General features: G+C 49.1%; 1 protein-coding gene across 1 annotated transcript in view; it reads right to left on the reverse strand.

Annotated features, from left to right (window-relative positions):
* Positions 1 to 485: 485 nt before the first annotated feature.
* Positions 486 to 23,854, reverse strand: part of Stk32b (serine/threonine kinase 32B) — a 242,359-nt gene continuing 218,990 nt past the window's right edge. Inside the window, exons 7-12 of the mRNA XM_051165037.1 lie at positions 21,069 to 21,172; positions 15,373 to 15,489; positions 12,011 to 12,136; positions 9,570 to 9,701; positions 6,832 to 6,896; positions 486 to 817 (exon numbers count right to left, since the gene is read on the reverse strand). Of these exons, the coding sequence (XP_051020994.1) occupies positions 679 to 817; positions 6,832 to 6,896; positions 9,570 to 9,701; positions 12,011 to 12,136; positions 15,373 to 15,489; positions 21,069 to 21,172 (683 nt within the window). The 3' untranslated portion in view covers positions 486 to 678. The remainder of the gene's footprint in view (positions 818 to 6,831; positions 6,897 to 9,569; positions 9,702 to 12,010; positions 12,137 to 15,372; positions 15,490 to 21,068; positions 21,173 to 23,854) is intronic.

Genomic DNA, 23,854 nt, shown 5'->3' on the forward strand with positions numbered 1-23,854 from the left:
GGACCAGAGTGGTACCCAGCACGGGGGTGTGGAGGTATGGTGAGAGCTGGTGATTGCTGACGTCTGAAGGTGGGGGCAGCCTTCCATGAGTCAGGGAAAAAAGCACACCTGCAGCACTGAACCCCTGGGCTCGGTCTTTATGCTGCAGCATTCCAAAAGGCCAGGAAGTCTGTGGATGAGCCCTCTTGGTTACTTAGGGGCCCAGGAGTCCCACAGGAGGGGCAAACACAACAGCTGTTTATTTTGTTGAAAGTACTGTCTAACAAGCTAGGATGGGCCAAATTGCAAAGTTCTCGTGGTTTAAATTGTATTGGGGGCTGGGGTGGGGACACTTCAAATATTGAGATATTTAACATGTACGAACACTTTTATCACTGCCCAAGAGTTTACATATCTGCAGTCCAACCAGATTGTCACAACTTTGTGGCTGGAGATGGGGCAGAGAGCTGTTTGACCCTTTCCACAGATGCAAGAAACCGAGGCACAGAAAATGTGTCATTTTGTTCAAGGTCACACAGTGAATCAGTTGGAAGCAGGAACCCAAGGCCAGGTTCCCCAGACCTTAGTACAGAGCTCTTTCTGCATCTTATGTTTTAGGGGTGAGATAGGGACCATCAGGGCACAAAAGAAGGGGTTCTGGGCATCAGGGCAGATAGGGTGCCATCTGGGCAGGGGAGCTTAGCTGCTGCAGCCTCGGGGGCATGTATGGGTCAGGATGTTGTTGTTTCGACCGTCCTGCAGCTTGCTCGAGGACTGGCTTCCTATTCCGCCTTCCAGGTCTGAGAGCTGGCCATCGTGTCCCTGCTGTCTCCTGAGTCTGCAACAAGCACAACATAGGGCTGGTTAGTGGTTGAGGGCTGGGCGCAGCCACACACTGTGACATATCCCTGATGGGAAGCTGGAACCTAACCTCCTCAGGAATGTGTGACTCTCTGGAAGTCCCCAGCACTCCATTTGGGTACACCTGGTGAGCGACTTAATTCACACAGTCTCAGTGGTAAGCATTCCAACCTTACCAATCCCTGCAGTATTTATGAACCATCACAGACATAATTTGCTCAAGTTCACAGCTAGTAGGGTTGGCTGGTGAACTCTTGCACCATTCATTTTGTTTATACCTTGGATGGAGTAGTAGCCATGCCTGGGGCTATGCCAGTCAAGCAAAGCAGTCCCTATTCTTGTAGAATTTATGGAGTTTATGGTACAGAGGAGATGGGGAGTGGTCAGAAATCCCACAAATATCGGGACAGTCAAAGACTCAGACTGATGGAACACTCCATGATAATCGTGCTGAGGGAATAGGAGTCTGAACACTGCATTTCTTAGCAGCTGGCAGCCACTTGTTGCCTGTCAGAAAATGTCCACGTCCCTCCCTCTTTGACTTCTGAGTTCAAGTTCACTCACTGTACCACAGCTGTCACTTGCCTGTGCATAGTGCAGGCCAGAGGAAGAACAGAGGCATTCAAGGGGACAGCAGAGAACCCAACTGAAACCTGGGTTCTCACCTCCCAAGTTGCCTTGGTTAAGGTGCTCAGCATCTCTCAGACTTCAAGTCCTTAGCTGAAGTGAGGCTTGGGTTGTACAGGAGGCAGTGGAATCAGACAGATCTAAGGGAAGTCTCTAGTGTGGGTCTGGTAATTCTTACTAGCCTGAGATGGCGGTACATATCAGTAGTTGCAGCTCTTGGAAGGCAAAGGCAGGAAGATCACCGTAAGTTTGAGGCCAGTTCAGGCTACAGAGTTTCAGGCAAGTCAGGGCTACATAGTGCGAGATTATCCTTTAAAATGCAAAGAGAGGTTGAGAAGAGGACTCAGTCAATGAAGTGCTTGATGTACAAGCAGGGGGGCCTGAAGCAGCTGGGCATGGTGGCCTGGAATGCCTGCTCCACAGAGGCAGACAGTCAGACCCCGAGTCTTGCTGGCCAGCCGGCCATGCCGAATCTGTAAGCAAGAGATTCAGTTAGAGACTCTGTCTCAAAATGTAAGTTTGGAGAGTGAGGGAGGAAGACACATGACCAACCTCTGACCTCCACCTCCATGTGTGTGCTCACACACACACAAGCCAAAACAACAACAACAACAACAAAAAACCATTCTATTCAGAAAGACTTGTGCTTCAGGCTTCAGGTAGGATTGTCCTTATCTATAACATTTCTGTCAAAAAGGGCATAGCAAGTGGCCACTCACTGTACTTTTCATTTACACGAAAATACTTTCAAAATACTTTCATTAAAAAAAATAGTTCTTCATGTTCAGGGCACTGTGACTGACCTTAAAACAAGAACCACAGAATCTGCACCTCAGCCAGCTAGATGGCAGCTGAGTGAGTATGAGTGTGCCCAGTAGGTATGTGTGCCCCAATGCCAGGGCCTGAGTGAGCACTCAGTGACACAGCACTTTTCACAGGACAGTGGCCAGGGGGTGGGTCCTGTACCCTGCTCTTTCTCCATCCACCAGGACTGGAAATAGGTGAGCTGTTCTTCTGGGATGTTCTGAAGCCTGTGCTTTCCCCATCACAGCTGAGCTCCCATCTTTCCATCCACAAACCTATCCATCCATCCATCCATCCATCCATCCATCCATCCATCCATCCATCCACAGATACACCCCATACCCATCCATAAATCCACAGAAACATTCTGTGCCCATCCGGTTTTTTTTTTTTTTTTCTTTTTCTTTTTGGTTTTCTGAGACAAGGTTTCTCTGTGTAATAACCCTGGCTGTCCTGGACCCACTGTGTAGACCAGGCTGGCCTTGAACTCACAGATATCTGCCTGTCTCTTCTTCCCTGAGTGCTGGGATTAAAGGCTTACTCCACCATGCCTAGTGCCCATCCAATTTTTAATCTGATTATTTATATATACATCCATTACTTATGTATGGTCCCATTCAGATACTGCACCATCTATTTGTCCATCCACTGTCATGTCTGTCTGTCTTTCCACCTCATGCAAAATACCACCTATCTATCTGTCTACTTATTCCATTCATGAATCTACATCATTCATTTACTCACCTTCCGTCTACCTCTCAGAACATATTAACCCATATTGTTTCTTTCTACTCATTCATTTATTATCTGCTCCATCTACTGAGATGTTCACCCACCACCCAATCCATCCATGTATGCATACATACATTTCGCATACATCAACCATCTGTCAATCACCCACCCCATCATCAATCTCTGCTCCCACAGACTACCCTCCATCCATCCACCTGCTCATCCCCTATTCTTCTCCTCATCTTACCAACTTGCCAGGCTCTCAGTTGAAGGGGTCAGAGAGCAGGACAGAGAGAGTGAGCAGGGAACCTTCACTGTGAGGAACTATCTTCTGGGATCTATGAACAGGTGAGCTAAGGCCACTACAGTGGGCCCCAAGTGTATCCTCACTGGTAGGCCTAGCCCACAGCCCAAAGATGTATAACTGACAGGGAGGAAACAAATAGGAAATATATAGACACTGTGGGCAGAGTGGAAGGTTACGCATGTGGATTGTCTGTCTATTTCTATGACAGGAAACTTTGAATTTCTCAACAAATTTGTCATTTTAACTGTCAGTGTCTAGATAATTTCAAGTGATGGGCGCAAGCACTTTAAACTCTGGAACTCAGCCATGGCATACCAAAGTCAAAAGGACCCCAAATGCCAACCCCTGTGGTCCCAAGCATTTCAGAGACACGGCATGCCATACTTCTCTACAGATAAAGCAAATGGGCAGGGCCAGGCAGTGGTGGTACACACCTTTAATCCCAGCACTTGGGAGGCAGAGGCAGGCAAAGCTCTCTGAGTTCAAAGCCAGCCTGGTTTAGAGAGTGAGTCTAGGACAGCTAAGGCTACACAGAGAAACCCTGTCAAAAAAAAACCAAAACCAAAACAAAGCAAAACAAAACACCCTTCCACCCGCCCCAAACAAACAAACACAAACTAACAAACAAGCAAATATGCAGACACATACATTCCACCTTCAATAACAGAACTGAAATGACTAGGAGGTTTCAGAAAGCTGTGTGCCAAATTGAGCCATGGTTATCTGAGGGAGGGCAGGTATTGAAGGGGAGAAAGCAAAGACTTGGTTGGGGTTAACTCCAAACTCTTCAAGAATGCTCTTGCCTCCTCTGGGGAGCCCCAGCTCCTTTCACCAAACTCCAGGTCTCTATATCCCAAGACTGCTTCCAGGAGTCCCCGAATTCCTTGGGTGCAACTCCTTTGTGTTGAACTAAAAGTGAGCCACCTGCAGCCTTCCTGGCCCCTCCTCCATCCCTTCTTCCTGCTGTGAGAAGGGAGGAGACAGAAAGGAGCTGAGCACTGGTGGGGGCAGCGATGTGTTGGAGCAGGAACTCAAGCTTCATAAAATAGACTCTGATGTTTGACCTTCCTGGCTGAGCGCCCTTCCCCTCCGTGCTCTCCGGGCACCATTCCTGGCCGAATTCTCTCCGGGTTCAGCGCGGCAGCCAAGCTTGTGTCTGTTGGAGGGCTATTTCTTCTGACATGAAACATTCTCTTGTCATCTTTTCCAGCCCGCCCCAAGCCCTAATAGGCGCCCTTCTCTTTCTCGCTTGCCCAGAACAACCCGGAGCAAAGGCAGAATGGGTGTACTTAGCTCAAGTTCCCATTGTCTTCCTGAGATCTCAAGTTCAGAACTCTCTGGGAGCTCCTCCCCGACTCCTCCCACTCTTGTGGAGGGCATCCCTCAGAGTCCCCTGGGCTGCAGCAGTATCTCTCGGTCTTTCACGTTAACTTCTTCTCAGTGGGTGTGGAGTTACCAGGGGGGCTTCGTGGTAACTCACCACAGGGAGCTGTCAGGAAGTCAGCCTATGGCTTCTTTCCTAAGAATCCTGGGTATAAAGTAACGACTAGTTAATCAGTGGGAAACAACTTAACGATCTCACAGGGGAAAGTTGCCAGTGTCCCCTGTGCTTGCTTCAGAGAATCCCGCTCAATGTCTGACACACTTTCCTATTGGTGCTCCCGCTCAGTATCTGACATACTTTTCCATTGGTGCTCCTGCTCATATTCCATATCTGACACACTTTGCCATTGGTGCTGCCTCAGCTTCTTTTCCTGTTGCTGTGTCAAAAACACCCTGACACAAGCAACGTAAGGGATAATGGGTTCATTGGACTCACAGCTCCGGAGTACAATCCATCTACAGCAGGGGGAAGTCACAGTGGCCAGAGCTGAGGGAGTTGGTCTCTTTCACAGTCAAGAGGGAGAAGGATAAAGGCGTGCTGCCTCTCAGCTCCCTTTCTTCATTTACATAATGTGAGAGCTCAGCCAGGGAATGGTGCCACCTGTGGTGGGAGGGTCTTCCCATTTCATTTAATGATATCAAGGTAATCCCAACAGGCATGCTCAGACACCCATTTCCTAGAGGATTCTAGATCTCATCCAATTTTTTGACAACTGAGATAATGTATGATACATATCATTGGGTTTCTTCACTTAGAGAGCTCATTAATGGCTCTCTATTTGCAAAAATGTTAGTAAGAATCAGTGTGGAGTTGTATCATGAAGAGGGATATAGACCTGAGCCCCCATGAAGCTGTGTGGAAGCTCAACTCCAAAACGCTGCAACAGTAACTTCAGGCATAAGTCAGTCTCTGTCTGTCTGTCTGTCTGTCTGTCTGTCTCTCTACACACACACACACACACACACACACACACACACACACACACACACACAGACACACACACCCTGAGGTGCTGAAGTTAGACATGACTGTAAAGAACCAACCATGGTGCTTGGCCTAGAACAGCTTTCATGTGTTTTCTGATGGCTGTGTTTTCCTCATCTTTTATTGGCTGAGCTGAGCATGCTGGGATCAGCTACCCTCTGTACAACAAGCTTCAGTTTCCTGTAATGGAGACCTGAATGTAATTGATGTGGGTCATGAGTTCTTGGGGGAACTGTTGTGAGCCTTCAGAGCCACCTTATCTCTACATGAGGTTTCTTCCTGCCGTCTTAGTGTCTCTGAGTTTATTTTCCCCAGTTTTGTCTCATACTTTGGAGAGGCTGCCACTCTTTTTTGGTATTGCTAGGGACCCAGGAAGCCTGGCTTATTCCCTGCACTCAACCCTACCCTTTACCTCCATGGATGGTACACCAACCACAGCTGCTAGGCTTCAGACATTATTTGAACAGGCTTCTCTTCTTATAGTTTCATTGGCTGATGGTGGGGATTTAGAGCACCTGCAGCTGTTCAGGCCTGGGAAACCACTCCCAAACCCATATCATCCCATGCCCTACCTGCTTAGGCAGCAGAGGTTCCCACATGCCTCATCCCTTAACCCAGGTAACCACACCCATGGCAGTTATCACTTCCTGCTGAGCATCCCCTTTTCTGGGCTCTGAACCTCAGACTTTATATCCAAAGGATCAAATCTTACTTTGCTATGCTGACAAGGAAGCTCAGAAGAGCTAAGGACCTTGCCTCCAAGTCCCCCTGAAGGCTCACACACCCTTCTATACTCCCAGCAGAGCCTACTTCTTTTGAGGATTAGAACCCAGATCCTGATTTCAAATCTAGGAGCATCTTTCCCTCCAAGGCCTGGGCATGGCTTCTCTGTGCCCTCCCTTCCTGCACCAGGGCTGCTGTCACTCACTGTTGGTGGGGGCTGGGCCACCTTCCCCTGGGGCCCTTAATTCTGGGAGATGGGCTCAACCTAGAGGTGAGAGAGCCCAGGAGGGGTGACCATACTTCTCCTGGCTTTGGTCCTGTGGGATTGGCTCAGGCCAGAGGTGACAGAGCTCAGGGTTGACTGTATTTCTATTTGAGGGCCATGGTCCTGGAGGACGGGCTCTGTGTGGGTGTAGCAAGGTGGACTTACTTCTCTCTGTTGAATATGATAAACTCCTTCCGCACTGTCTCCAAACACTGCTGCAGGTGTCCGTTCTGTCAAAGAGCACAGAAAGGGAACTAAATGGCAGAGAACTGGCCAGGGGGATGTGGCAAAGGGCACCTAGTTTATTTAAGTGGGAATTGTGGCCACTCAGGACTTAGAGACAAGCTCAGTGGCTGGGGCCAGCAGCTGAGTCTGCAGACAAATGTGTTTCTTGGTTTTCAGTGGTAAAAACCATAGAAGCCACTCACTGGAACATGCCTAGTGCTTGGGTTCCCTCAAGCTTGCTTCAGGACACAGAGCAAGAGACGTTCAAGTAAAAAAGCTTATGCTAAGCCCCTCTCTTAGGATCACAATGTTATAGGGGCACCTCCTAGAAACTGCATGTAGATGGCACATGATGCAAGGAAGCCTCTGTGAGCCTACGGGATGACTGGCTTGGGGCCATGGGCCTGTGATGCTTCTTATCTTCAAATTAGAACAAGAAAATAAGCTTTTTGCATCAGAGGTTATGTTCATCTTTATAACCGCAAAAATTTAAAACCTGTGCTTTATAGGAGAAGGGGCTGTTGTGGACTGAGTTGTGCCCCCAGAGAATGTCCAGTCCCTTAGCCATAGTGTCTAAATATGACCTAATCTGAGGCTAGGTCTTCAAGTTAAAGTGAGGCAAAGTGGAACGACCTGCGTGCTGAGGCCAATGACCAGAGTCTTTACATAAAGGGCCAGAGACTCAGAGAGGCCACGGGAAGATGGAGGGAAAGGTGGAGTGATGGAGTTGCCAGCCAGGGAATCCTGAGGCAGCCAGAAGAGCTGAGACAGTGTGATGGTTAGTGACACAAGAGAAATATGATGAAATGACTTGTTAAAAGGTCAGACTGCACGCAGGAGACACTCACAGGAGCGAGAAGTAGGGGAGTTAGCAGGGTGCTATTGACCCAAGAATAGGGTTGTAGGGTTTTGGGGTTTTATTTTGTTGTTGTCGAAATTGGTTTATTCTGTCAAACTTCAAAGAGTTACATAACTTAATGGAAAGTTGTTAAGCTTTTCAATACTAAATGTTTTTCATAAGAAAAGACAGAATTGGCCTCTAGGGGCCTTTACTTTTAGTCTTTCTACCCCTAAGATTCTGACAATTTTGATGAGCCCTGGATTTTAATTTGGTGGGTTTTTAAAATATAATATATTTTTTTTACTGATTATTGGGGAATTTCATGTCATGAACCCTGAGTACATTCAGGGTCCACTCCCAGATCTACTCCCTCACCCTGTGCCCTCCCCTGCAAGAAGAAGTAGAAGAAGAAAGAGGAGGAGGAGGAGGAGGAGGAGGAAGAAGAAGTCCAATTTGTGTTGCTTATATGCTCACTGGAGAACAGTCAAACTCTAGTGGCCAGCCCTTTCCAGAAAACTGAGTCCTTCCTCCCTATGCACCTCGGCCTGAAGCCATCAGTTGTGGAGAGCCACACTTCAGTATCCTTATTACAATTTTTAAGACTTCTCTGCAATGGCTTTCTGTCTAGGCTCTTGCAATGGTGTATGTGGTGAAACTGTGCTGATTTCATTGGCTGAGAGGGAAAAAAAAAATGAAATGTGATTCTCGGATCCTCACAGTTCTGGTTTATGTTGTTGCTGAACGTGAAGATGCCTGACAGTGTGAGAAGGACTGAGAGCCAGTGGTGGCTAGAACAACGTGACAGGGTCTAGCATGACCCTGCAGATGAACTTCCGGGCCTCCCAGTGAGGGTGCTTCCAAACTGGATTAACTAAGGTGGGGAGCCCCACTGTCAACATGGGGACACAATCTCACTGGCTGGAGGCTTAAAGTGAATAAAAAGGAGAGAGAGCCGAGCACCAGCATCCCCCGCAACATTCTGCTTCCTGATTGTGGATACATGTGACCGGCTGCCTCAAGCTCATGTTGTCATGCCTTTCGCACTGGGCTGGCTTGTCACAGTGCAGCCTGGGTGGCTGGGAGGAGGGGTCCCTCCAGGATAGACTCTTCCTAAAGGGTGCACAGGAATTGGGGTGCCCCGTCTTGTTCCTGGGGTTCTCAGTGTGGATGGTAGGAGTGTGGGTACTTCCTCTACAGTTAGCCTTACATAGATCTGCACTCCAAGAGATCATTCATATGCCAGTGGCCATTTCATTTTACTTCAAAAACAAAACCACACAAAACCCAACACAGTTAACTCTCCATAACCGACCGCTGTCTGAAAGCGTTGAGAAGCAAAAATTCCAGAGGGCTCCATAAAACAAAACATAGGAATTGAAGTGAACTGAACACTATGCAAAATGCACAAGAGTGACGTGACTCTCAAAGTCACCCTCCTTAGCCTCACCTGTGTCACAGAGCCCCCGCTGAGGGTAGTCATCCATTGTATCTCACTCATGCACTTTGCAGTTAGGTCTGCCCTGGTGAGCTCTGTGTTGGACAGCGATGCCTAACACCTATGTGCACAGCATTTGTGTTGTGTCGAGTAATAAGAGTGGCCCTAAGGCAATTAGAAACAGCACATGGAGGATGTATCTGGGTTTTATACCCAGTGTTATACCATTTTATACAAGGTGTGTGAGGATGCTGGTGTTGGCGTCTAATGGAGTCTGGCAGTACTCTCCCAAGGACACAGAGAGAGGAAAGGGAAGGGTGTGGGCTCGTACCTACTTCTGAATAAGAAGGAATCTCCATATCTTACTTCTTCCCCCCACGGAACCCTCCCCTGAGGGCTCACCAGGGGACAGCTGTCCTTCGTGCTGTCTCGGGACCGATGCTTGGCCAGCCTCTTCTTTTTTTTGTGAAGCGGCTTGGATTCTAGGATCATTTCTTCGAGTTCAAACGTGGGGTCACAGTTCAGTCTCCCTTTCTGAAGGGAAGCAGAAAGAAAAGCGTGGTTTGTGGGTACCCCCTCCATCACTGGCTGTGCGCTCATCCTTTGCACACAGACAGGCATCGTCACATTCGGCAATGATGTTAGCCGGCACCCTTGGATGCCTTATGTTTCTTTCAGATGATGGACTCAATAAAGTCTCCCCACAGCCATCAGTTCAGAGATCTGTTCAGTCCCAGCTGGGGCAACTGCACCCCTGTTAACTCCCTGCATCTAAATCAGTGGTTACCAACCTTCTGACGCTGCCACCCTTTAATGCAGTTTCTCATGTTGCAGTGAACGCCAACCATAAAGTTATTTTTGTTGCTACTTCATAGCTGCAATTTTGCTACTGTTAAGAATTGTAATGTAAATATCCGTGTTTTCTGACCATCTTAGATGACCCCTGTAAAAGGGTAGTTTGACCCCAAAAAAGATCACAATCCACAGGTTGAGAAGCACTGGTCTAAATCCTGTGACTGCTTATATATGCCACTTTATTTTTTACTAATTATTTTATTATAGACACACTCCCATGTCATTCTTTTCTTTATTACCATTTTCATAACTTAATTTAAATTTTAATTAATGAACTTTTGAGATAGCCTTGGCTGAGATAGAGTCTTACTACGTAGCACTGGCTGGCCACAGACTCACAGAGAGCTATCTGCCTCTGCCTAAACACCATTGCTGATCAACACCTGCCCCATTCCCTGTCCTGACTACCAGCTCCTTTCCACAGCTGGGGCTGTCTTCCCATAGGCCTTGGCCCTCATATCAGGGTTCCCTATCCTTTTTGGCTGGCAATTGATGCCCACCTCTGAGCCACGCAGCCCTGTGACAATGGCATCAACAGCACTGCAGCCACACAGCGAAGCCCAGTGCTGCCATTCCCTGGTCCAGGACAGGTGTCCTCACTTCCGGGGAGTCAGGGTGATGGGAAAGTCTGTCTTCCAAAGAACTTTCCCATGGTTTCTAGAAAATACTTCAGTCCTTTTTGTTTTCCATGTCCCCAGGTCTCTGAGGTTATGGCCTGCTGTGGCCTCAGGGTCAGGCAGCTTGGCCTCTGAGCACTCACCTTCAGTTGGGCAACTATGAGTGACATGTGACCTCTGCCCTGTGTCCATCCTTGTGTGAGATGCACAGCCTCAAAAGGCTGCTGGGATTCACTGAGACAGACACGCTAAGTTTCCAGTGGCTGCCCCTTTAGGGACAGGTATGGCCTCAGCTGTGTTATTGTCCAGGTGCCACGGCAGGACTGTTAGGTTCAAACTGAAGTGACATGCTAGGGTTTTCTGATCACACCAATTTGACCAGGCTGCTGCATTGTCTCAGAACTGGTGAGTGTTGATATAACCAGAGTGGGAGGAAGATGGGGCTTTCCAGAAAGGACTGCAACCCCTCCACCCCCGGCTCTTCCACCACAAGTCACTAAACCTCTGTGAGCCTCACTTACAACTGAAGGTGAGGCCAATGAGGCTGACATGAGAAAATGGAGGAGGACGTTCAGGGCTACTTCCTGCTTCTCAGTGGTTCCCATACACACAGTGATCTCTATTCTGTTTGTGAGTCCCATGAGCCCCGGCTCCTTCTATCATCATTGACTTCCTCAACTTGGCTAAGAATCCCTTCCCTGCTGCACACATTTGACCTCAGCATTTGCCCTCTCCCAAAGAAAAGCTGGAACTCAGGCTCAAGTCTGTTCTGGGTGGCCTGTCATCCATCCATTCATCCACTCAAATGTAGGCTCTAGGTCCTGCCTGGCCTGAGTTCAAACTCCACTGGCCTTCTCCCAGGTCATCTTGGGAAAAGTACTTAACATCACTCAGAATACTAACCAGATCCCCTCTCGGGCTGGTGTGAAGCTTCTAGGAGCTAACACATGGGAAGTCTTAAGGGTGATGGCAGTGTAGAGTGTACACTCAGCCCTGTTGGCTGCACACATGCACACCCACATGACAAGAGCACAGGGAGCCCTCTAGTGCCTTCTAGAGCATCGCCCTGGGCTTTTCTGAGAAGAGGCCAGTGAGAATGAGCTCTCAGGCTCCCTGTGACCAATCTGCATCTGCACTAACAGCCCTTGACACCAGAGGGGCATCAAAGGGTCAGGAGCGGCCGGGGAGGCTCTGCAGCTCATAGCTCCCCTGCAAGAAGCACACCTTGGAAATCAGGTCCACATACCCTGGATCTCAGTGAACAGAACCTATCGGTGCCTCACTTCTGTGACTTACTTCAGAGAGTTCACCAGTCAGTGGCAGGGCTGATGTTTAAAGTGGGGACCTATTGAAGGGGATGGCATGACTCACGTTGGGCACAAAGCCAGGCATCAGCGCCTTCTCGAACACCGCATCCCAGTTCACGTCAGCCAAGTAGGCCGTGCTCTGAATGTCACTGAGGCTGGACAGGCGGCTCTCGGGGTCCTTGGTCAGCAGCTGTGGTTAGAGGGCAAAGGTGCTTCTGTGAATGTCGCATCCTGTCCGCACGAGCATGGACTTGGAACATGGTGTCTCGCCGACCATTTAGTGCCATGTGGGGCAGTGGCTTGACACATCTGGGTTAGCTCTAGCATGCCAAATGTACCCTTACAGCTAGGGAGGGACTTCAAGGTCAGCTCTTTTCCCTAAGGTTGTCTGGCAAGTGACTCTGGGGGAGAGACTCAGGTTTTAGCCTTCATGTCCTTCTTTGGGGCTAGGTCCTCTGATAAGCATCCCTTCTCTGGTGTTCACAAAAGCTTTGATTGGAAAGAACAGGCTGCCTGCCTCCTCAGAGGACTTCTGACTTGTCTTCACAAGGACAAAACAGAATTTTCCCCAATGAGTCACAGGGTGACCTCTGTGTCCTAACTGAGTGGCCCACTTTTTAACTTTGCTTGAAGTCCAGTTTCTGCTAACAGAGCTAGTGTGTAAAAAACAGCAAGAGAGGGGATGGAGAGACAGCTCAGTGGTTAAGAGCACTGGCTGTTCTTGCACAAGACCCCAGATTTGATTCTCAGCACTCACATGGAGACTCACAACTGTTGGTAACTCAGTTCCAGGAGCTCTGACACCCTCTTCTTACCTCCACAGTCATGTATGTGGCACGCATACATATGTGCAGACAAAACATACACCCAAAATAAATGAATGATTTAAAAAATCAGCCACAGAGCAAGGCTTTGCACTGTCTCTGTGTTTGTGCATGCATATATGCAGATGTGTACGTATGCATGTGTGTGCATGTGTAAGCGGAGGCCAGAGGTTGCCATGTCTTTTTCGATTGCTCTCCATCTTACTTTTGTGACAGTCTCTAACTGAAGGTGGAGCTCATGGATTTGGCTACAGTGGCTGCCAGCAGGCCTCAGGCGTCCTCCTGTCTCCACCTTCCAAGTGTGGAGACTGCTCAACCCAGACTTTTAGTTTTGCCCTGGGTCCTGGGAATCCAAACTCAGGCTGCCACGCTTGCAAAGCAAGCACTTTGCCAAATGAGCCATCTGCTTAGCTGTAACACTGTCTTTTAAAATACTCTAGTTTATGAGATGTAAAGGCCAGTGGAATTTATTTATGACAGGACAGGGCTTACCCCCTCGAACTGCCACCTAAAGGGAATAAGAGTCAATGGCCTGGTGACCTTCTGAGACTGACCCTTGTCCTTGCCTGGGAGCAGGAGGCATGGTGGCAGCCTCCCCACTTCTAGCACAAGGCCAGGGTGAGGCCCAACAGGGTTGGTGAGGATCAGGCATGTGCTAAAGAGGTGTGTGCCATTCCCTACCAACAAGAAGGGCAAGAAAGGGTCCCTTTCCCATCACCACTTTTCTCCCAGCTGTCAACTGTCATTGCAGAAACATCCCAACTACACTCCTTGAGTTCTCAGGATCACAGCACACGAGGGACACCTGGCAAGGACCGTGTCTGTCTATCAATGTGTCCTTTGTCTAGTGGCTTCTCCAAAGCAGTGGGAACAGACTTAAACAAGCTCTGCTTAGATGGCATCTGGGAGAAAGTATCAAGAACGACTGTCCTGAGAGTAAGCTGATACTCCTGTGTGCGCCAAGGCCAGAACTTCTGACTCCTTGGGTTTGTCTGAAGTGGGGATGGGGCCAGACACTGGCAGTATGGAAGGCTTTTAGATGCCTATAGTGATGAGCCAGGGTTAAGAACAACCAACTCTGGGCACCCGTCCAAAGTAAATCTAAAATAAAGTAGAGCAGAAGTTAGGACAGCATGATGGTTAGACAGCTAGACAGGATCTAGAGTCGCCAAGGGGAAAGGTCTCCAGGCGTGTCTGTGAGGGAAGTTCCAGACTGGGTTAATGAGGTGGGAAATCCCACCCTGAACGTGGGTGGCAACACCCCATGAACTCAGGTTCTGGATGGAATAAAAAGGAGGAAATAGGTCAAGTACCAGCATTCATTTCTCTCTGCTTCTTGACTGTGGACACAGTGTGACCTGCTGCCCCACATCCCTGCTGCCCTGCATTTTTTACCATGGTGGACTGCACGCATGGACTTAAGTACCCCCCTTCCTTACGTGCCTTTTGTCAGGCATGAGAAAAATGACTCATGTGGATGGCTTGGGTACTAACCTCATCTCTGCCTTGTAACATCTCTGTGATGTAGACTAAATCATTGTGCTTTTTCAAGTCCTGGCTTTCTTGTCTCTCCTCTAGGGGTAGTGACTCTCATCTGCTGTCATTATCAGCTTATGGGGATGAGAGGAGAGCTGTGTGTGGTCCAGGACATGCAGACCTCACCCAAGGTTTCTGCCATCAACATCATCTTAGCAAAAATTGCTGTGCCTGTCATAAACAATATTCCTCTCCTTGCACCCGAGGCCTGGAGGGGAACCTCACAAGGGGACACCTGCATCTCCTGCCTGTGCTGAACTGAAGAGGGCTCAGAGTCACAGGAAGTGGGCCAAGATAGCTGGCTGCCCAGGCCACTATGTCTCACTCAGGAAGTCTGGCATGTGCGCTTCTGGCAGGCTTCCAGGTGGCAAGCGAGGATGATGCTTTGGGAGCGTGGAGTGAACGGGGAGAACCAGTGCTCATCCTTCTAGCAGCAGTTTCTGCCACAGGAATTATTTTTTTTCTTTTTTTTTAATTAAAAAATAAAATCATTCATATTACATCTCAATTGGCATCCCATCCCATGCATCCTCCCATTCCTCCCTCCCTCCCACTTTCACCCCATTCCCCTTCCCTATGACTGTGACTGATGGGGACCTCCTCCCCTTGAATATGATGCTAGGGTATCAAGTTTCTTCTTGGTAGTCTACTATCGTTCCTCCAAGTGCCATTGGGCCTCCTCAGCAAGGGGACATGGCCAAATATGGGGCACCAGCGTTCGTGTGAAAGTCAGTCCCCAGTCTCCACTTAACTGTGGAGAATGTCCTGCTCCTTGGCTAGATCTGGGTAAGGGTTTGATGATGACTGCACATATTGTCCTTGGTTGGTGCCATAGATGGAGCAGAACCCCGCCACAGGAATTCTTAAGACCCAGCAGGCCAGCACCCACAAGCACCTGATATTTCTGTTTGTGAGGAACTTGTAGTGAACTGGAGAGAGCCTCGGCCATGCTGTCACACACCACACTGTGCTGGGCTACTCAATCTGTGTATCACCCCATGGTAGCATTTATTACTGGGTGATGGTTCACTGGCCATCTTTTCCATACAGCTCCGTGACCCCTTACCTTCTTCAGCAGGGCCACCATGCCTTCACACCACGTGGAGGAGTAGTGGACACGCTCCACCTTGAACATGTTGAGGATCTCGTCAATGGGTGTGGCCGAGTGAATTTCATATGGCCTCTGCAACAAATGACAGTGCCAGAATCAGAGAGAATGCCTTGGGGGGAGGCGGCACCCTCTTGAATAATGTGCAATGACAGGAAATGATTCATATTCCCTTCAAGATGCTATGGGCTGTTCTCTCTCAGCAGGGCAGTGCAAGAGGGCAGGAGGTGCTGTCTTGGCCATAGGAGGATGAGGCAATCTTGTCTGTGGGTGGAAGAGGCAGTTCTCACTCAGCAGCTTTGGTCACAGGCTGGGATGCTGACACCTGCTGTTGAGCACCACAGGGACCCCTCTAGTCACACCCTACATCTGCTGGAAGAACAGCTACCACTTCTCTCTGTCTTGGCTGAACAGGTCTATGCACAGTCAGACATGATCACCATCCTATTGGGTATGTGTTGTGTGTGTAAATGCTGGGAGGAAACTTATAGAGTGCAAGCTTGTGAGATCACGGGTGCTCTGTGGTCCCTAGAGGACATGAGGTGACAAGAACACAAAGCTATCACTTGTGGACTATTCAGGATCCTTCCTCCATTTCTATCCTATCATTAGACTTTTCCACCCACCACTGACACACACACACACACACACACACACACACACACACACACACACACACACACACGACAAAGAATGTCAGGAAACAAGACACTCTCATTTCAATTCGTACTTTAAAAGCCAGTCAACTAAGGCTCAGAGACAAGCCTTTCCTAGAAACCGCTATTTCTCTGCTCCCTCTACAGAGTCACCAAAACCATCAATCCAACAAACACAGGCGAGGAAATAGCCAGAGGTCAAAGGGCATCATGGGCATCTCAGATTCTATTGTCCTGGCCACTGCTCAACTCTTACGAGTTCTGCATTTCCATCAGAGCTCCAAGGAGCTTCTCGCTGAAAGCTGAAACTTTCCCCACATCTGGAGAGGGCAGAGCAGACACACCAAGGCCAGTGGTCACCAGGAGAACTTTGTATGTTAGCGTATATGCATGCATGTGTATACATGTTTGTGTATGTGTCTGTGTGTAGGCCAGAGGTTGACATTGAGTGTCTTCATTCTTCCTCCACCTGGTTTTTTGAGACAGATTCTCTTACTCTCCTGGAGATCACCAAATGGGTTAGACTGGCTGGCTAGAGAGCTCCCGGGGGGAGCCACCAGCTTCTGCTTCCTGGCTGTGGGGTTACAGGTGCTTGTCACTGCACCTGAGTTTCTTTTACAGAGTTTCTAGGGGATCAAACTCAGGGTCTCACGCTTACGTAGTAGTGATTTCCTGATGGCGCCATGACCCACCACTGATGAAAACTTTAAGCTTCAGAGCTAGGCAGCATGTGCATTTAAGGTCATCCTGGGGCACAGCAGCTAAGATGCTCCTAGCCCCGAGACTCCATGTTCAGCCTTCCTCAGTTTGGGTGGGCATGGAGACACAGGCCCGTATTGCGTCTGCTCACAGTACCGTATTCCACTAACGCTTTGTTCCCATTGTCCTTAGGGCGCCCCGACTCAGAAGCCGCTGATTGCGAGGCCTGATGGCAAAAGTGGTTTTCAGCAGCAGGAAACTGGGTAGCTTACTGCAGAGTGCAGGTATGTCTTTATTCCAGGAAACACATTTATTTTTAAAAGGCAATTTGTCATGAAATCAAAGCATAAAAAGGGAGAGAATTGGTGTAGGCCTGTCATTTCATCTGCTAGGGCGGGCTTGGCAAGCCATTGGATCTCACACATGCCCCCTAATCTCTTAACTCAGGCAACTTGAAATGCCAAAGCCTGAGAATGCTTCCTCTCTGGACCTGGTGGATGAGCTCCACAGAGACTCTGAGTCTGGGAAATGACAGGAAAGCCGTAACCATCCCCAGAACAAGCCCCGGAAAGAGCAGAATCACCTCCTGGGCTCCTGACTCTGACTCCAGGCACTGTGGTCTGTCCACCTCACTGAGACAAGTCAGCAGCCCTCCCCCCTTAGCTACCAGGGGTGCACACAGCAGTTATTGGTTCGGCACTTGATCCTCTCTCTATGGGGTGCTCCCGATGTTCTTCAACTATTGACATGGCCTCTCTGTACCCCTGTATTTTTGCTTGCTGGAGCCAAAGGCAAGAGGGAACACAGGGATGCAAGTTGTTGGTAGTCAAGCTAAGAAGGCAGCATGGTCCTGACGGGGTCTCCCAGCCTCCCTGGCAGGTGTCACTCAGTCCTCTTGATCATGTGGCAGAAGCTCCCGGTCTAGAGCGTTTTGCCCCCCAGGAAATACTGGGTTGTCATAAATGGATGTTGGAGATTTCTGCTGCTTGCTAGTGTGTGGAACCACATTGCAGATGACCTCATGGCCAGCCTCCACCCCAAAGGATGGCCTGGCCCAAATGCCGGCAGCACCCCTGCTTTGCAGCAGAGCCCGCAGACACACGATGCCCAAACTCATTATTTATATGTGACTACCGCTCTGTCATTCCCTGCATAAGTCTGTGGTACGACCCTGTACCAATACAGCGAGCAAAGTCCATGACTCAGGGCTCTTTATGGGAGTCCCCTGACCGCCCTGTGTCACGTGGAGGGGTTCAGTGATGGCTGAGTTGACCTCAGCCTCCCTTCTCTGCCCTGCTCGCACTATCGCCAACAACAGTGTGGTTCACAGGTGAACCAGCTTAGATGTCATGGGGGAACTGCCCTCTGCCCCTCTCAGCCGTGTCCTCCATGCCCGAGCTGCATGCAAAGCTCCAGTGGAACTATGCGGCATTCACGCAGACATTGTCATCAGTGCTCTGTCTCTTTAGCCCCAGGCTGCCAGGCTCTCTCTGGTCTACTCCACAGTGACAGTCTTTATTAGCTTCCTTTTATGAATGAGGAAGCCAGGGCTCGGACAAGTTAAGCATGAATTACAGTGCGGAGAAACGTTTCTGCTCCCACACTTGCAGCCTTAGCATCTAATAGATGACAGCCAGGTTGGGACCAGCCTCTGTCCCTGGGGCCTGGGTAGTGAGTGTCTGAAGGGTGCTAAGCTGGGAAGGCCACAGCAGGCCTCTCTGAGTGGGAGTCTTGTTGAGGTTAGGAAGGCTGGGGCTTGTCCAGTGCTGACCACCAGGCACCACACTGTGTTGTAATTTATATTACTAGGCTGTTAAGTCTCCACATATCCCTGCTGGGGAGATACAACTGTTACTCTATGACAGAGGCTGGCAGAGGATCTGAGCACTCCAACTGCTTAGGCGCCCTGCTTAAGATCACCAGTGGAGTCCCTGATGAGCCACTGAGGTACCGCTCAGAGTCTCTTTCCTTGTTACAAGGAAGTAGCTTTCCATTGAACAATAAGGAAAACACCCCTGTTTGTTATAGCTCCGGGAAGTGACTTCTCACTGCAGGCAAGGAGTCCCCTGCATCCCCAATGTGACCATCTGTCAGATGTCCAGGTAGGAAGGATGGAGTCTACAATTCAGGTCACTCAGTATTTTTTATGGGGATGTGGTCAGGAGGCAGAATCTCTTTATACCCTCCTGTCAGCATACCAGCCAGTCTGCCTTTTCTGTTACTAAAGCTGGTACCTTACTCCCTGCGGGAACTGTGGTCTTGAGTGGTGCTTACTTGGGTTGCTTTTTCCAAGGTAGATTTGTAGGGATAGGAGCTGACGTGCTGCTCTGGGTTTCAAGAGCAGCTGTGTCCCCTGCACCTCTTGCCCAGACTGTAAATAAGCTCTATTTCCTTGCATGGGAGCCCAGGTTTCTCTCTTGTCCTTGCATGGTGAGAACGCTTCATGGGACAGCCAGTTGTTTCCAGTCAGGGCTGGAACATCTCTGAGGCCCTGGCCAACAAGCCACACTAGCACACCTCCCCACCTGCCTTTTCTGGAGGCCCCTCCATCCAAGCTTCTAGGCTGCATGGTGGGAAATCCCATGGCTGCTTTCTTTTGTCTTTGGGAAGAAGCAAGGAACCTCGGTCATGTCAGGTCTATCACTGACAGGGGGAGCGAATGCCAGGAAGAAGGATCCATACCATCTGCAAGGAAGCTGAGGAACACAAGGGGCTACTGAACATTTGGCTAAAGTAGTGGTTTCCAGTATGAAAACCAGAAAGCGTCCTATTTCAAAACTCAGTGCGCCTCTGGTGGACAATTCTGCCATGCAAAGACAGCTGGGAGAAATGCTCACCCAGGTCCTAACAGGTGGTCTTCCCCGTAGTTTCATCGTCCCTGTACCAGTGACTCTCACTGGCCCTGTGACTCCCTCCCTTCTGTTGAAAGTGGTCTCTGAATAGAAAACCCATAAGAATGAGAACTGAGGAGCTTAATTTTGAAGAAGCAGGCTTTCTTCTATCCTTGGGGCTTTTTGCCAAGCCACTCCTGGCAGCTCTTCTGGCCCTTCAGGAATAATAGCCAGCAAGCATCCTTTCGGCTGGCAGGCTTCCTCTTGCTGAGGGCCACTGTGCCACAAGGTCACCCACATGATGGATGGAAAGCCGCAGCCTCCGGGGGACAAAGCCTCCTGGTTCATCTGGGGTTGGCGGAATGCTTGCCTTCCCAGATGGCTGCAGATCCAAAAAGGACATGCCAAAAACACGTGAACCCACGGAGTGCTGAGTCTTTCATTCGGTGCCCAAGGAAGGAAACAAGTTCTCATTTTCTCTGCATTCTAAAAATGCCACGCACCATAATTAAGTTTTTGAGGAATTCATGGAAATAAAAGAGTTCAAGTGCAGAGAAAAAAAATGTTGGCTGAACAAGAATGAAAATCTTTGTGCTTACGGAGGGCGGAGTTTAGTTATGGGCTGCCCTCATCATTCATTCATCCATTATAGAAGCATTCACTCATCCCTCATTATCCTAAAGAAGGGGTCCTCCTGCCAAAAATAAGATCCCGCCTTCACCTGGAGGCTGCCCTGTGTTGTCATGAAGATCCATGCACATATTCAAATGAAGGCAAAACTGTGTTAGATGTGCAGACAGTGGGATTAACAAACTTTGTTTTGGGCATTGGATCCACAGAGACAGTAAAGCAAGGAGAGTATGTCCAGGGACAAATGCCTTCTAACCCAGCTCCACAAAACATTATTTCTATTACAGAGCTGAGGAAACTGTGGGCCTGGGAGGTGAGATGACATCATTTTCCAATTTTGCTTGTGCAAAGAAAACACACTTCAAAAGTGGTTTGTGCTTAATAAAAATATGAGTATTGGTTGTCAGATGCCTACATCGTCTTCAGCAATTCAGTGCAAACCAGACCAAAATACAAACACACACTGATGTCCCATATCATCCTTAGAGATTCTTGAGGTATTGATTTAGGAAAGATGGTGGGGCAGGGGGGCGGGAAATGAAAGAGTCACAAGAGAGAAAACACCCAATCAAGCGGGAAAGTTCGGCTTGGATGCAATTGTGAGTGCAGCGAAGGAAGTTTGAAAGTAGGAGGGCAGGGTGCTTCAACCTGGGGTCAGTCAGTCACCTTCTGCAACCTCCTACCCAGGGTGGGCAGAAGGATCTCTTTCCCTATGGAAAGAATGAGTGGCTGGACCAGAGCTTCCTGAGACGTGGCCAGAATCCTGGTCCAGCACCCTTGTTTGGCATCTCACCAGCTTTGCAGGTTGAAGGCCCCTCTCCCCTTCTACAGGACTTACCCAGCCTCGCAGCAGCTCATAGGCTGTGACACCCAGAGACCACCAGTCCACAGGGTATGAGTACCCAGGGCCTCCATCCACATATACTTGGAAGACCTCAGGGGCTGTAATGACAAAGTAGAGAGACTATCAGTCATGCTTCGACTTCTGCATAGGGAGACAAGCCTGCTGGTTCTTACTTCACTGTCACCAGCTTCTGCCCCTGGGAAGGCATGGCAGGCTTGGGAATGAGCAGAAAGGGGCTGAATGTGTGGCCCCATGGTAAGAGTCAGGGCTATGCATAGGCATGAGTCACAGCGGGAGACCCTAGCATAGGCTCACACCTACTATGGTGGAAAGTAAGACCTGAGCTTGCCATTCTGCCTCTATATCTACATGGGCCAGCTATTAAGATGCTGAGCGCTCTGTGCCTGTAGCCCAGCTCAGGAATGATCTAGGCAGCAAGTTAGACAGAAAGCAGACAGAGTGAACTTCTGGTGGCAAAGACAGGAGGGGAGACAGGGCAGATGCTGTCGGGGTAATGGATTATGGCCCTGGCAGAGGCAATGTTCTTAAAAATGGGATAGAAGTGAAGGGTGCAGAGCAGTATGGAGGCGCTTGCTACCCGCTCCAGGATGCCACAGGTCAGCGTGCTGGTTTGATGTTATGTGAATTTTACCTTTCCACCTGTTCAAGGAAGCCACACATGTGACAGAAGCTGTCAGGGCTTCAGGTCAGGCAAAAGAGGGCAGGCTGGCTGGATTCTCCACTACTATCTGAGCGTGCTGAATATGGAGCTTAAATCAGATGAGCAGTCAGATCCCAGGCAGCTTCTGTCTGCTTTCCTTTTGCTCTGCATTTTCATAGAGTGTTCTTGCCCATAGGTTTCCATTTCCTTGAGACCACACCCTCTAGAGACACCTTTAATAGGTGAGGTTCAGAGAGAGAGAGCTATGAGCATGACAGAAGCTGCACAACTGAGACCGGAAAAACTTTGGCCAAGTCCTTGTCTGACCAACATTCTCCCAGTACAGGAATATGTTCTGCCACCCTAGAGAATGACAGAGTTAAGAGTTTGAGAAAGTGGCAACTGCCTGTGTTGGAAACACAGAGACATTGGGTTTGGCTGGAACAGAGTTTAACATATCACTAAGTGTCCTTACTGGTTTTGTCAAGTGTGGATAATACTAATGGTTTATTTCTTGGTGTAATAATTATCTTTGTGAAGTTGACACAACCTAGAATCACCTGCGAGGAGAGCTCAGTGAGGGATTGTCTTTGTCGGGATGGCTCGTGGGCATGTCCTATAGGGGGTATTTTAATTAATTTAATTGATGTGGGAAGATTCTGCCAACTGTGGGCGGCACCATTCCCTAGGCAAAAAGTCCTGCATTGTATGAGTGGAGGAACTGGTCTGAGCACAAGTAAGTGAGCGCCCACACATTCATTTCTCGCTGCTCTTCTTGCTTTTGGGTGTGTGATATGACCAGCTGTCTCCAGCTCCTGCTGCTGTGACTTCCCCACAATTCCCCGGAATTGTGAACTTGAATAAGCCCTTTATCCCCAAAGTTTTCTCATAGTAACACAAATGAAACTATAACAACTAGATGGCTGGGACAGTTCATCAGCTGCCCTACAGGACACCTGGCTCATACTGGGCACTCTGTAAGCCTAAAGCCTTCTGAAGGACAGTCTGAGTGTTACTCAAACCTCTCCTTCTTCTGTCATGCTCAGCCACCCCACCACCATCACCCACCCAGTAACACACAACAAAGATGATGAGTCCACCCTCCCCTGTCTTATGGCTTACCTTTCTTCAAATACTGCAGATTTTGAATTTTCAGCTTTGTTTTTGTGTGTCCTTTCTTATCCCGTCCCCAGATCAGCCAGACACTAAAATCGGTTGTCTCACTTGTTTCTTACTCAATTCCATCACGAAAACAGCCACTGAGCTAGACAGAACTCATGAGAATTTATTTCCCTGTACCACAATCTATCTACTTATTTGTCTTCTTTCTGTCCTGGTGGGGGGAGGTCTGGGAAAGGGTTGTATGGTGTTTGTCTATGCAACCCCAGGGCCTGGACCTTATGTCCTAGTGACAGATTCACAGGTATACCCCTGGGTGTAGAGGGTGCCAAGTGTGCCTCAGTGCTTCTTATGGTCCCTGCCATGCCCCGTGGTCCTGAGCGCGCTTCGGTGTAGATGCTGCAGGTGATGGATGCTGACAGACTGCTCTGAATGGTGAATGACAGATGTTTGCACGTGCAGGGCAGCCGGCTCTCCCTTCTCTGCACTCTTGTGGCTGACAGCAGAGCAACATTGATGTCATAATCCCCACACATCTGCTTTAGTGTTTCAGAATCACAGGGCCTGGATTCCGGGGGCCAGGTGGGAGTTGAGAACCTGACAAAGTCCGGGCACGCATTGCTTAATGAATGACAGCACCGTGGCTGACAGCTGTGGTGAAGGGTTCTATATAAATTGAATCCCTTCAACACTCAGTGAGACAGGTGCAGACGGCACTCTGTGACGACAAAGCTGAGGCAAGAGGGTCACAGCGGGTTGCATGGCAGGTCTCCAGGCACCACCCCCAGTACTTGTGAAATGCTGTCACTTCTGAAACAGGGTCTTTACAGATATAATGAAAGATCTCAAGATAAAATCATCCTAGATTTAGATTTGGTCCTGAATCCCATGACTAATGTTTTTATACGAGAGATGAGGGGAGGCTTAAGACACAGGATGGCTGTGTGAAGATGGGCACAGAGTATGGGGCAAGGGACCACAAACCCAAGGCCACCTGAAG

This window comes from Acomys russatus, chromosome 22 (assembly GCF_903995435.1).
Source record: "Acomys russatus chromosome 22, mAcoRus1.1, whole genome shotgun sequence".
NCBI lineage: Eukaryota > Metazoa > Chordata > Mammalia > Rodentia > Muridae > Acomys > Acomys russatus.